General features: G+C 39.4%; 1 protein-coding gene across 2 annotated transcripts in view; it reads left to right on the top strand.

Annotated features, from left to right (window-relative positions):
- Positions 1–10,638, top strand: part of EDAR (ectodysplasin A receptor) — a 75,792-nt gene extending 65,154 nt beyond the window's left edge. For both annotated transcript variants that reach the window (XM_061377612.1, XM_061377611.1), the window contains 7 exons: positions 1,004–1,090; positions 2,239–2,367; positions 2,456–2,530; positions 2,834–2,906; positions 3,612–3,771; positions 6,702–6,762; positions 8,119–10,638. In XM_061377612.1, coding sequence (XP_061233596.1) covers positions 1,004–1,090; positions 2,239–2,367; positions 2,456–2,530; positions 2,834–2,906; positions 3,612–3,771; positions 6,702–6,762; positions 8,119–8,438 — 905 coding nt within the window. In that variant the 3' untranslated portion in view covers positions 8,439–10,638. The remainder of the gene's footprint in view (positions 1–1,003; positions 1,091–2,238; positions 2,368–2,455; positions 2,531–2,833; positions 2,907–3,611; positions 3,772–6,701; positions 6,763–8,118) is intronic.
- Positions 10,639–15,184: the final 4,546 nt, after the last annotated feature.

Below are 15,184 nucleotides of genomic sequence, written 5' to 3'. Positions count from 1 at the left end.
AAGTTTGTTTAAGAATGAAGAGAATGCTTTCTCCCAACCTTGATGTTTTTATTCTGTTTTGGAATGCTATACCAACACCATCCTGTCTGAGAGCATTCCTATCGACAGCCTTATTCCCAATAATATGCAGTATTATGTCAGATATGTTAACTTATGACTTGGTTTACTGCTTTGAAGACTCGGTGCATGATACCATCTGAAAAATTAATGTTGACTTTCAAACTTAAGTGTAGAATTTAGATACGGAAACTCATGTTGGGCAATCTCACTCCTCTCCCAGCATGAAGTTCTTCATTTTACTGTTTTTGTGGCTTTCCTCACTCACCGAAGTATAGATCTGTACTGACAGCAAGAAGAATCATAAGAAAAGTATTGCCTGGCTAGATTGCAGTAAAATCTAGTATTCCCTTTTATGACAGAACAGCTCCATGGAACAGAAAGGCATTCAGCACTATTATTTGTCACCTTCCCTACACTTTCCTGTGGGGTCATGAGGTTTTGCGCACCATCAGAGCTTCACACTGATCCTGCTAGTGAAGGATGTTTGTGGGAAGCACTAATTTGATGACTCTACTGAATGGGACTTGGGATCTGCTGTTGCAAAAAATGGAGTGCAGGTTGTGAACAGTTTGAGTTACCAGCTGGATCCCAGAAAACTTTCTGCTACCCAGGACAGATTTGTAATGTGGGAATCCGTGTATGACAGTTGACCCTGCCTGTATCTGAAGATGCTTGTGTTTCTTCTAAGCTCATGACTGTTCAGGTGCTTTGATTTCTTCCACTCCCTCTAGGTGCTATGCAAAATGTAGTCTGTAACACAATTTTCAATGTGCCAGAAATGCATATTAGGATTAGTAACATCTCAAAAAGGTTCATGGGTTCTTCGCTAATGCATGGGAAATGCAATCAAGCTATGTAAAAGCTCCGTTTACCTGGGCCAAGATATTCCTTTGACTGGACAAAGTAACCATGGAAGTTTATGACATTTCTGTTTATATTGCAGGTGCAGGGGCTACCTCTGGCATTTCAGCCATCTTCCCGAGTACCTCCGGCACAAGCACTTTCTCACCTTACCAGCATGCTCACAAAGGTAAGAATGTACTCACAGGTTTGATTTAGTGGCTCTTTCGAAAATGGCATCAACAAAGTGCAAACAAACTGGAAGTATCTGTTGTGAATTTCACTGCCACTATCTCCAGTTTTCTAAAACTTCTGCTAAAATGGCTCAGAATGATTTTTTCTTTCTTGGTTAATCAACACTGCTGTTTTAATCAAGTGGACTTAAAATGGATTTGAACTGTGCTCAGTAATGCCAGCAATAAATTTAGCTCTGTAGCCTACAGAAATGGCACTATGCCTCAGCAAAGCTTAGTTAGACTAGTAAAAACAGTTTAATGCGCAAATATGGCCAGTCTGTTACTGAGCTAACCTGAACAGTTCTAAAGCATGGGGTTGGAACTAGATGATCACAAGGTCCTTTCCAACCCTAACTATTCTATGATTCCATGATTCTATGATTATTTGATTTTAAAAAATATGTGAACCTGAGAAGCCACAACAGGAAAGATGCAGTTACTGAGGTACTGACAATGATGATGTTCCTGGTATTGTCTGGAAACACAATCATGAGAATCATGTTTTCAGAAAAATTAAAGTTTTCATGCATTTTAGCATATGTGTTGTTTTCTGCATCTTTTTGTATCCAGTCTTTTGTATCCAAATTTTCCTTCTGAATACCTTTTCACATACCTTATTTTACCTTCTAGCCATGCTGCATTTTATGTCTTTTAAGTTGAAGTTAGAAAAACTTCAGCTCTTCTGCATGTTCTCCTTTTTAGTGCAAACCGTCTGAGGCAGCCATAGTCACCAACAGTTGTTTTAGGTCTCATCCCATTTGTTTATGTACTTTCTAGTTTTAGATTCCAGTGATCTTTCACAGCATACAGTGTAGGAAAGCTGCTACTCTTGTTTACATATAGCTTCCTATATTATTAGCAGACGATATAATTTCCTATACCTTTCTATCTGACAGATCTTGCCATCAGGTTTTTCTGATGAATACTGTTAACTGATCAGTACATCATAAATGTTTTCAGTTCTGAAAACCTCTTTGCCTTTCCAATGCAACACCAAGTTTTTCAATGCTTAACAAGTAAAATGTAAGTGTAGACCAGACCACAAACCATTAACTGTTCTCTGATCCTAACAGTTGCTCCTTTATGAAAATATTTATTTCAGGAGATCTTTCAGGACAAGGACATCTGGCTACAGCTCTTATAATTGCAATGTCTACCATCTTCATAATGGCTATTGCCATTGTCCTCATCATCATGTTTTATATTGTGAAAACAAAACCTTCTGCTCAAGGTAATTCTTCAACACATGAAATTCTAGCTGCAAATGCTATTTTTAGATAGCTTCTGAGAATAATTAGTGTTACATTTTTATATTCCAGCCTGTTGCAAGAGCCATTCGGTAAAAAACGTTGAAGCTCAGGCTAACACACAAGAAGAGAAGAAAGAAGTGCAAGGTACAAGTTACTTTAGTTTTGTTTTTCCTGTTCAAGGGAACATTGGGCTTAAATACTCTTAATGCATTTCTCCGAATTATGTTTTCTCGTTTGAATTGTGTAAAATACACATGAATTTACTAAAGAATTATGTATGATAGTTTTTGTACTTCCAGCATGTCACTTAATCGTCCGATAGCAATTAAAAACGTGTCAGAGAGATTCATGTTTGCAGAAAGGTTACCGGCAGAACCAGCTCCTGAGACAAAGCACTGGTTTGGAAACTCATTGCCAATTTAAAATTCTCTAATTGTTGATCTACAGATAATGTTGTGATATTCTCTGAGAAAGAAGAGTTTGAGAAACTTACAGCAACTCCAGCTAAGGCTGTTAAAAGGTGGGTAAGATAAATGTACTTCCAGTTTACCTGAAGTGGGTGAGGGACATAGTCACCATTCATCCTGATACAGAGGAATACATGAAGAACAAAGTAGATGGGTATGCTGGTAGCTTGCTGCAGCAGGGAAGAGGCTAGACACCTTAGTAGATTTTTCTTTCTCTGGTTTCTAGGACAGGACTGCAGTTGTTACTGAAGAGAAACCTGTGTCCTCCCCAGTTCCTCTGTGACCAGTACATCAGCTCTTGGGCCTCCATCTCCTATTTGGAGAGATGTCTTTGGGACCCAAGTGCTGCTGTCGCATACATGCCCTTAGTAAGGTTCCCCTTCACTTTTAGGCAAGAAGAGTAAAAAATAGCTGCTCCAGGCCTTTAGGAAACTCCTTGGCATAGTGTGAAAATTTTCTTCATCTAGTGCCTGCCTGGCATCCAGCCCTGGCCGGTTAACATGCTTAAGGTGGACTAAACATGTCCTTAGTTGGAAAATCCCTCTATAAAAGGATTCTTGCAAGCTGCATGCGATTTGATGAGCATTGTACATATACTCAGGGCAGGTGAATGCAGTTACATTCACAGGACAGGAGGAAATGTATTTTAAAAAATGGAAGCCACTTTTATCCCATTACTTTAGGATAGCAAAAAGGAGATTATTTGAGTATAACTTAGGAAAGGTTTCACTAATATAACTATAACCTTCATTTTACAGTGAAAATGATGCATCTTCTGAGAATGAACGACTTTTAAGCCGTAGTATGGATAGTGATGAAGAAGCTGCAGTTGACAAGCAAGGGACTCCAGAGAGGTGCTTGTTATCTTTAGTGCATTTGGCCAGAGATAAGTCTTCTACGAGCAATAAGTCAACTGGGGTAAGTCTGTTTTGAGAATTAAATTTGAGAGAACTTCTCTGTCTTATTTTAGGGCCTTTTAAAGAAAACAATATGCAAAATATCACCCTCAAAATGTATTATCATGCAGACCAGGCTTCTCCAGAAAAATTTAGTATAGAATCTCATTTATTTAGTGACATATACGTACGTATATAATGCTCATGGTTGAAAAAAAAAAAAATCTTACAAAAGTACTAAATGCTTTTTTTAGTATTATATTTTATAGTCCAAAGGAAGAAAAAACAGGTTAACAGCAACCCTTCCTGATATGGCTAATGCTAATATAACTAACCCCCATTCTATATTTATCACAGAAAATCCAAGACAGAAAAATAGTGTAGCAGCATGGATGGATGCATACAACAGGGTAGCATCTGAGTGCCTTAACCCAGAAGCATCAGTATTTTCAAGGCATAGACTCTTCAATAATATCCAGTGTTGTGCTTAGTTTTTGTATATTATTTTGAAGAACACACATGTTTTGAAGGTCATGCCTGTGCTCTGAAGGACACTACAAAGCCACTGTTTATTTTGCTGTGGAAGGCCTTCACTTCTTCCTGCTGTGTGTGTACTGCTCAGAGCAGTTTATCTCACTTGGAGTATTTTGAGGCAAAGTTCAGGCTACACCTCGCACACACAACTTTTAGTTTATATTAAAATGAAGCTATCCTTAAAAAGAAGCTGTCTGCTTAGATAATTTTTGTGGTTTTAGTACTTCAAAAATAATTTGTAAATGGTGATAGCTGGGACAAAATCACATCATTAATATCAATCATTAGATATCCTTTAAAAATAAAAAAGTTTGAAAATGCATATTTTCATATTTACGTCTTTCAAACTGCTGGGTTGGTTCAGCTCAAACTTTCTAAAATAGCTCATTTTTCAGATAAGACCTGACACAGAAAGTCTCAACAAAAGGGAAATGGTTTTATAGCTCTAGGCACTTATGACCATCTGAAAATAACTTACTACTCCAGTGTTCACCTTTTAAAATTCAGTTTTATGATATCTTTCTAAATATCCAACTTCAACATACTTCGGTATACACTGGATTGAAACTGGGTAATATGAACTGTGTAGGCATGAAATCAGAACATTTAATATGAGTGACTTACCTTCTAAAGACCATACATAATAGAGATGTTCTCCAGAGTGATTTGGATAGACAGCTTGAAAGACATCTGAAACATGAGTTATTTCTTCCAGACCTTCTGTTCTAACATAATTCTCATGGAGTGAAGCCTCCTGACAAGGCTGAAGAAAACCATTCAATGAAAGTGCACATTGCACCAAGTTCCTCTGCTCCATACCTATGATTTCCCTATCAAGCCAGTTGCCTGCAGTTAGAAAAGCAATAATTTGCTTCAGGCTGGAGATTAAGTAACATTTCTAGTACAGGAAAGAGTATTAAGTAGATATTGGATAAGGATAAAGAAAGTTAAGAGGCTTGCTCTTAACCAAGTCTGCTTCCTCCTAGTTAAAACAAAAACCATTACAGAGTGAGCTACCACAGGGAAGAACATCAGGCTGTTTGCTTTCAGCATAACCTTCTCAAATCCCCCATCTTCTGGTGCTGGTGAAAAAAGCATCCTGAATAATTCTCCATGGGCATGGAATCATTTAGCCTCCCTCATTGCCCTAAAAATGAGAGGAAAACGAAAATAACAGTTTGCTTAGGAGGAGTTTTAATAAATCCCATTAAAAGAAAATTTCCTGTTTACAAGGTTCTGAAACAGCTAATCCAAGCCTACAATAGCAGGACAACTGATTAAGCACATGTAAATTATACCAAGAACATGTGAACAACAGTTGTTGTCTGCATTGCATTGCCTGCAATACGACACACTTGCACAGCATCTGTGCCAGCAAGACAGGCTTTGGGTGGAGCAGCCACTTTGCTGTCTCCAGCTGCCAAGTCTATTAAACCAAGTCATTGATGTGCCTTTTGAGCCCAAATAAAACGAGGAAAAATTTCCACAAAACAAAATACCAAAAGCAGAGCTTTTTCCTTCTAGCCCGGTGAAAAGTGTCAAATCTGTGGAGATAATGCTAAGGTGCTATCAGAAAGACAGCTTTTCAGAAAGCTCACTCCTAATGAGGGCTGGCAGAGGGATGACAATTCCAGTCCCTGAGAACTCATGACATTTTGACATTTGTTTTCACTCCACATGGAATCCAAAGCCAAACCTTCAGCATATTTTTGCTAAATGAAACTGTATCAAAATGTCTGTTTTCAGCTTGGAAAATGTCAGGTTTTCAGTCTAAGTGTCTCACGTCAAAAATGACTGGAGCTCCCTGGACCTCAGATTCTCCCTGTCCAAAGCTTCACTGGTTTATTTCATTATTTTTTTTCCTAACTGTAAAATGTTTCAGATTTCACTAAGCAATATATCATGGAAGAAAAAAACCCAGTTGATTAGTAATGCACTAAGCAGTTCTACATCAAATGACAGAAAGGAAGATCCCCTCCTCTACAGTCCTTTTAGATTACTGGAAGAAGGCAATTTTAACCTGAATTTGATTCCTTGTGGGCAGTCCTGTCCTGGTTTATCTGGAGAGCCCTACAGTAATTATCTGTATGTGTGGTACTGGTTTTGTCCTCATTGCCAGGAGTTTGCGTCAGTCTGAAAGAGAAGAAAAAATACACAAATACTTGGAGCAGAAAAGTAATTGCTCTAAAATGGGGCTAGAAGATGGATAGAAAGATCTCTAGTGGTAGAATTGGAAATCAGAACAAGGTTTATGCGTCATGGAATAATTGTTGTGCTCTTTTCGAGCACCCTTGAGAACGTTATGTGATAGCCCCTTGCACCCTGAAATGAAGAATTTCCACAGATTTTTCACTGCTGTCTGCTAATTGTTTACTCCCATGACTGAAAAATTAATGAAATAAATCTCTTCTTATTTAGATTCAAAGTCGAAGGAAAAAGATACTTGACGTGTACGCTAACGTATGCGACGTTGCAGAAGGTGAGTGGACAAAACTTGCACCTCTACTGCTACAAAATAAGAAAGGCTTCTGCTTTCCTATGGAAAGCAGAAAGTCCCAATCCAGAAAAGACACTTTGTAGGCAGATTTGTAGTCCCTTGCCAGGAAGCCCCATGGTGCCCTGACCCCAGAGCTATCCAGGCTGAGCTTAGGCTGAAGTACACCATGGCTCCTTTCCAGCCATGTGCATGAAATTCCTTCCTATGGAGAGCAGGAAGGGTAGTGTTGGGTCATGTCAGGACATGCACACACAGACCAAGTAGTGCAATAGCACTCTTGCATTCCCCATCCAGAGGAAACCTGTTTGATAACAGATAGAAACTAGTTCCAAATACAAAACTGTAGTTTGGGGAGGGTCAGGGCTGAGGGTAAGACTCAAGTCTTAACCTACTCCTCTAAATGCTGTCTCACCTTTCACAACAAAAAGTGCAGTTTCCAAGTTTTAACTGGTTTAACCCTCTTTTACCACTGGACTATGTCAACTGTTTTGGCAGAGAGATGTGAATTAATTTCCCAGCAGAACAGGAGAAATTACTGCATTTACTTCACACACACACACTATGTGCACATGTGCATCTGAGTTTTTTGTTGTTCAGGGAGGCCTATCTCCCACCAAATTACTGCTGTTGAGTATGAAGCAGGAAACTACAGAAGCAAAAGACTGGGTTTGGAAAAATGCTGTAGCTGATTCTCTCCTCTATTCTGTGATCATGAATACATAGAAAATATGTCCAGGTAAAGAATAGCTTTTCCCCCACAGGATGAATGTTAAACGGTCTCTAGAGATTCAGTGATAGTAAAGACAATCAAGCACTAGCAGGGGCTTTTATGCTTGCAAGCATCTGGCACCAGTGCTTCACCTCACTCCTCACACTCCTACAAGGGCAGCTTTCAATTACAGAGATGTTATAGCAGCTGCTGGTGACAGAGTCAGGGAAGGATTGCAGATGTCTCTTGAGCTCAAATACTGTGCCTGACGTGCAGAGTTGTATTAATGGAGCTGCTCACTAGGGATATGACTGCAATGTACTTAGTTTCTAACATCTAGTAAATAGTTGAAGGAAGGGGAAGCGCTATGAGAATTCATACAACCCATTGAATAATTCTTTCCCAGATAACTTTTTATTCTAATTATTGTACACGACTGTCCCTAGGAAGAATTAACTTGGTAATACACAGTAATAACTTTGAAGCTAGAAATACCTATCATGGACTTTCACTTCAAGATTTTATCTGTATTTACAGCTATCAGTATCTACTGTAGTACTTAAATAAATGCCTTGGATAGTCTAGACTTGAGCACAGAGCCATCTGACAATAAACACCTTCCACTGCAGGTCTGAGCCCAACAGAGTTGCCATTTGATTGCCTGGAGAAGACCAGCAGAATGCTCAGCTCAACCTACAACACAGAAAAAGCCATAGTGAAAACATGGCGCCACCTTGCCGAGAGCTTTGGACTGAAAAGAGATGAGATCGGTGGTATGACAGACGGCATGCAGCTCTTTGATCGCATCAGCACAGCAGGTTACAGCATCCCAGAACTACTAACCAAACTGGTGCAAATAGAGCGGTTGGATGCTGTTGAATCCTTGTGTGCAGATATTCTTGAGTGGGCACAAGCAATGCCTGCTCCTGAGCCAGCAGGGGCATCCTGACATGCCTGCCTGGGAGCCATGCTTCCACATCACCCTCAAGAACCATGATTCCGGTGAGCACCACATCAAAAACTTTGGACAAGAGACCACTGATGTTTATTCTACATAATCATTCACGATAACCAGTGGGAAATGCTTCTCTTTGACTTCTAAAAGAAGTGAAGTTACACACCTATCAAAACAAAAGCAGAAATCTCCCAAGAAGCTTGGTATGAAACATGTCAATAAACAAAATGATCATGTTAAAGTTACTGATAAGTGGACACACAAACATCCATTTTGAAGTCTGTGTATAAGTGCAGATAACCCTGCTGATACCCTTCCTGCCTGGCCTTCGAGAGAGGCATTGGATTGTTCTCTGAACATATTCCAGTCTCTTAGGACTTTATTCAACAGTTTAATAGTTACAGTCAAAAGCAGTACCACAGCTAATGTAACTAATACACATAAGGCACGTACATTTCTATCGGCTCTAACACATTCAATATGTAACCAGTTTAGTTTTCTACACTTACTATGGGTTTGTTGAACCTAGAAGTATGTGTGCAAGTGCATACACACAGTCCTCAGATTAATTTGCTATATGAAAAAAGAGTAACATAATTTACGGATTGAAGTGCCTCAAAATGCTGTACATAATGCACATAAATGCATACTTGGTCCATACTGACATTTCAGGAACTGTAAATTCAATTTGCTGACTTGCTGAGGACAAGCTGGTTACTGGGCAGTAAAAGCTGGCAATCACTCCTTATAAGCTGAGAGCAACAAGCTCTCTTCTTCCTTGCCATTACAAAAAAAGAAGCAACCAAACCAGCTTATCCACTACAGTGAAAACTATATTTTTCCAGTAAATTATATTTCAAGCAGAGGAATTCAGACAACAGTGATGCACGTTTGACACTAGGAACAAGAAGAGTAGATTTCTCTAGGGACACCTGAAATGCAGAAGTGTTTCTTTCAAATGCTATGCTCTCGTAAGCGTAGACCATGAGCACAGAATCCACAGGTAAAACCCAACTCCTCAGGAAGGTAAAGCATTACTGTGAGTTTGTGTACAGAAAAAGTTGACCTATTTTTTTCATGTTAACTAATCTCTGATTTTCACCATTGAAAGTTCTCTAAAACTTGTTCAGACCACAAATCAGTAGCTGTTACCAAACCTGTTTGCTTAATTTATAGCCTAAAATGAGTGATGATGCATTTCAACAAGTGCAACCACTAAATTAACTCATGTCAGTTACAGAGCAATATTTTAAGATTCCAAGATTCACGACTGAATTAAATGCTATAAAAAATATTAAGTATTACCCTGAAGTGAACAACCAGTATTCCATCAATTAGTAACTAGATTTTGTCTATGATAGTATCATTATTTTGCAGAACATTTAGTATCACCCTTTACCATCTATATTTAATACCTTCTTAGCACTTGATTCATATAGCAGAAGTACATACTGCAACATAAAAGCTATCCCTCTCATTATTCTTCTTTCACCATTTATTTTGTATCATAACACACTCTTCATTAATTTGCATATGCCAATTCTGATGAGAATTTTGACTTTTAATGAAGCAGCAAGATGCATTTATTGAATCATTTTACTAGCTATTTGGTGTTTAATTTACTGGTGAAATTCTTTATGTCTTGAAATCAATGACAAATTCACATAGATTTCGACAGGCTTCTGTGAGATTCCTAGATCAGCTGACATCTCAACAATCTGCAACAAGATTTTCAAGACCCTAAATTTGCAACATAATACTATTGCTATTAGAAAAACAAAAGGGAAACAAACACCACCACCACCCAAATTGTAAAGATTCTATTTTTCTTGTGCCAATGTGTAACTACAGTGTTATTCAGTGGACTGCCTCCTATATTTCTTATGTCATTTATTAATACACTTCATTTATTTGTTTAGAAGAAGCTACAGGAATCCTCTTTTAAAAGTTTATTAGGCCATGAAAAGTTAGGGTCTTGAAACCGATGGTGCCAATGTGAACACAGACTATTTAACATTATTTTATTCAGTATACAGTATTTTTATTGTTACACAAAAGATGTACAGGAATGAAAAAAATTCCTGTAGATCTTGCCAAAGATCACTTTCTAATAATTTTGTTTAATGCTGTATATATAACTTATTATATTGTAAAGTATGAACATAAAATATGCTAATAAAAGAAAGAGGTCAAACATAGTTGCATTAGCCCTTTCTTTGATTAAATCATATATTGCCTTATAACTCTAAAATTAAATGAGTTTGCCAAGGGCTAGTAGGCACATTCCTGTGGTATGGGAGTGCCTAGGTAACATACATGAAAGAATCCTTGGATTCCCGTAGGATACTGCTTCTCTGCATCGCACTTTGGAACATTTTGAAGCAGAAACAATTTTGCCAATGTAGTTTTGGTTAAAAATTTGACCTTGTAAGTATTATGAAAATTCCAAACTCCTCGCAACTCCATGAAGAAACTGTAAGTTTTTATGTATGTACTGAGAGCTGGTACAGACTGCGAGACTGGGGAGTAATCTTGCAGTAGCAATGCTCTCTCATAAATGAGTTTTTATTTCGCATTCCGAAATTACCAGTACTACACCACATTCTCAGGGATCAAAACTGGAAGCTTTCAGTGCATGACAGGATAACTACGTTCATCCAATCTCAGGCTGCACTGGCGAGACTGCCAGCAGAACCGCTAGCTTCTACAAAAAACAGAGCGCCAAGCTGCATTTCTCCCAGACCCTTGTGACTAAGCTAAGACTTGCACAGTATTTCATAGAGATCAAACATTTTCTAAATGGACGAAACACTGTCCTACTTTAAAAACAGTTTGGGATTTTGTTTATTCAGCTTCATTTGTTGGTTTCAGCATGATGAATGCATTCTTGTTCCATTAAGGGAACAAGACTGTTAACATTAAAGGAGAGAAAGGCTCCAAAAACCTCAACAAAAGCTTTGAGCTTCACAGATGGTTGGGAGGAACTGATGTTCTGAGTTTCACTTTACTGTCTTTTTATTTCCTGCACTCTGTGTGCAGAAGTTAACATAGCATGAGCAAACTCCAGCAGACATTGCTGCATCTAAACACATCGCTGCCCAAAAGGCTTGAGCATTCTCTGCTTTAATGTGCTTATAGACAGCCACCCAAAGGAGAAACTTCAGCTTCTTAGATTTAACTTACAAAGCACAAACTCAGATCTGCATAAAATATCCATTTCCTTCAACTGTGCGAAATAAAACCACAAAACACAGGAACATAAAAAACCAAAACACCTGAGAGCTTCTGTGGGGATGTCATCCTTGTTTCAATTTTTGCTTCTTTTTGGGTTTATTATTTTTAAGTTTTTTTTCATGTGCAGTGCTTCCAGCACACCGGGATGTACCTGCAGAGAGATTCATCTTGCACTAAACCAGACATCTAAAATAATCAAGGTGGGTTGCATCCTCAAACTACAGGCTATAGTGTCTCAAGCCTAGGCCTGCAGTGACAAGCTTTGATGTATACAGTTATTCTACAGATGTCAAAGATTGGATGAGTTTAGTCTTACCAAGTAACCCATCAATTTCAGGTGTGTGACTGTATTTCAGCTCAGTAACATCTCTGAAACAGCTGCAGTAGGAAGTGCAGAATGAAGATGAACCTGAACCCATTACAAATTATGTTAACTGGTGTTCTGTTTTGAGGAATTATTGGATGAGATGAATGCTTATGGTATGCTTAAGGTTAATGTCTCTGGAACTGTGTAATAATATTCTTAGTATTTACAGCAAATTTGGCTCATCTAAGGTTAAAGTTATGGCTGACTGCTGTCCTAGATGGCGTAATTTGAACAAGAATCTAAACAGAACTTTCTGAAGCATTTCTGACAAATCTTCATGTAAGAACATTAAGGTTGTTAACTTGTCGCAGTGACCTGACCTCAATATAAGCACATTTTTTACCACACAATCTTAAAACAAACTCACTTCAACAATCCAAACCCTGAAGAAATCATGACCACCATTGTTTCAAAGTGGCTCTTTTCCTCTCCGTCTTTAGAGAAAATATCAACCCTGCCTTTGCTGTGGAGAAACCACTTTGTATTTTTGATTTTAGAAAAGATGTTTTTCATCTCCTGGCAGCACTTCTTTAGAAGAAAATTGGTCACGATTTTGGTCTGAGCCTTTTAAGCTAATGCTGAAAAAACAGACTCAACAGGGAAATAAATCACAGAATCATAGAATAGTTTGTGTTGCAAGGGACATTTAAAAATCATCTATTCCAAACCCCCTGCAACGAGCCCGGACATCTTCAACTAGATCAGGTTGCTCAGAACCACATCCAACCTGGCCTTGAATGTCTCCAGGGATGGAGCATCTACCACTTCTCTGGGCCATTTGCTCCTGTGTATCACCACTCTCATTGCAAAAATTGTCTTCCTTATATCCAGTTCAAATCTCCCCTCTTTTAGTTTAAAACCACAACCCTTGTCCTGTTGCAACAGGCCCTGCTAAAAGTCTCTCCCCATCTTTCTTACAGGGCCCTTTAAAGTCCTGAAAGGCCACAGTAATAAGACTGGGAAGTCTTTTCTTTTCCAGACTGAACAACCCCAAGTCTCTGGAAAAAATCAGTTACAGTACAGTATCATACTCCTTTAAAAGGCAGGCTGCTTTTTCACAGCAGAGTGGAAAGGCCACTGTTTTACCTGGTTCTAATTGCCACAAACTGTCTCCAGCTTTCCCTCTGGGCAGGTTAAAAGCCTGTGCCTTCCTTCAGAGCAAAGGAGCGTGCCAGCAGGAAGAGCGGCTTCAAGAATGCGAGGTGGGAAGGGCTGGGAGGCAAAATGAGAAAGAAGAGACTGCAGCACAGCAAAGAAAGGGAGACCACTGGTAAAGGCAGGAGCAGGTACAGGACAAAGCCACAAATAGCTGTGATTGATACAAAGATTAATGTTTCCGTGAGTCAGAGGAGACACAGAAATCACTGCAAAGAGAAAGTTATTAGAGTTGGAATTGAAATTAAAACCCAACCCCTAAGGAAGTGAGCAGGTTAGGGAGAAAATTATCAACAAGACATTTTATTTCCTTTTTGATGTGCATTTTTTTTTCCTCTTAAAAGCTAATTATTCTTCTTTACACTCTGATAAAACCCAGCTTTCAAGTTAAAAAGACCCTTTAAGTCCTCGGAAATACTTACTTAAAATAAAAGATTTAAGAGCTGCATACAAACCTCTGGTCAACTCATGGTTTTGCTGCAAGGACTTCCACAGCTTGTGTTCTGGACACTGTAAAAACATTTCTTCTGTTTTATATCAGCAGGCCTTACTAGAGAGAGTGCTTAACTATGTGTCTCTAGATAAACCTAGTCCCAACACCATCACTAGCCTTTTGGGTGACTCTGTGGAAAGTTTCTCCCAACAAGACTAATACTTTCTATCCTGCGAGACTTTTCTCACCTAACCCCAGGTTCCTAGCCTGACCAGTATTGTCCCAGTTTTTCCCTATAGAAACTTGCTGGACTCTCAGGCTCTCCTGATCTTAGTTTGCAGACTGGAACTGTCATCTACATAGTGTTTGACAACTAATGGTCCTGGTTTCATGACATTAATAAAATGAAACAACAGAGGTAAGGTGGGCTGAAAAAGATGGTGTCTGCTTTGCAGCGTAAAGCAACAGCAGCAAACTGCCTCCATATTCTATAATTTAGAATTATTAATGGACAAAAAGATAATATGTGTAAATGCCCAGGAGTATGGCTTGAAATAGGTTGAAGATGAAAAGGCTTGCCAGTTCAATATCTTCCTATTGAACTTAAAAATCTGAACGTGCACAAGTCCATAGGTCCTGGTGAAATCCATCCACGGGTCCTGAAGGAGCTGGCGAGTGAAGTTGCTAAGTCCCTGGTCATCATCTTTGAAAAATCATGGCAGTCAGGTGAAGTTCCTGATGACTGGAAAAAGGGAAATATAACCCCCATTTTCAAGAAGGGGAAAATGGATGACCCAGGGAATTACAGACCAGTCAGTCTCACCTCTGTGCCTGGCAAAATCTTGGAGCAGATTCTCCTGAAGGCATGCTAAGGCACATGAAAAACAAGGTGCTTGGTGACAGCCAGCATGGCTTCACTAAGGGGAAATCCTGCCTGACCAATTTGGTTGCCTTTTATGATGGGGCTACAGAACTGATGGACAGCAGTAGAGCAGTTGATGTCGTCTACCTGGATTTGTGTAAAGGGTTTGACACTGTCCCACACGACATCCTTGTCTATAAATTGGAGAGACATCAATTTGATGAATGGACCACTCGGTGGATAAAGAACTGGCTGGATGGCCGCACACAAAGAGTTGTGGTCAATGGCTCAATGTCCGGCTGGAGACCAGTTACGAGTGGTGTCCCTCAGGGATCGATGTTGGGACCAGTCTTGTTTAACGTCTTTGTCGGTGACATAGACAGTGGGATTGAGTGCGCCCTCAGCAAGTTTTCCGATGACACCAAGCTGTGTGGTTCGGTTGATACGCTGGAGGGAAGGAATGCCATCCAGAGGGACCTTGACACGCTTGTGAGGTGGGCTGATGCCAACCTCATGAAGTTTAACCATGACAAGTGCAAGGTCCTACACTTAGGGTTGGGACAATCCCAGGCACAGCTACAGGTTGGGCAGAGAAGAGATTCAGAGCAGCCCTGCAGAGAAGGACTTGGGGGTGCTGGTCGATGAGAAAATGAACATGAGCCGGTAGTGTGCACTTGCAACCCAGAAAG

This window comes from Neopsephotus bourkii, unplaced genomic scaffold (assembly GCF_033783945.1).
Source record: "Neopsephotus bourkii isolate Nb327-2 ecotype Australia unplaced genomic scaffold, CSIRO-AGI_Nbou_v1 NB_1760, whole genome shotgun sequence".
Taxonomy (NCBI): Eukaryota; Metazoa; Chordata; class Aves; order Psittaciformes; family Psittacidae; genus Neopsephotus; species Neopsephotus bourkii.
The sequence above is the reverse complement of the archived record's forward strand: the minus strand, read 5'-3'. Positions and strand labels throughout refer to the sequence as shown.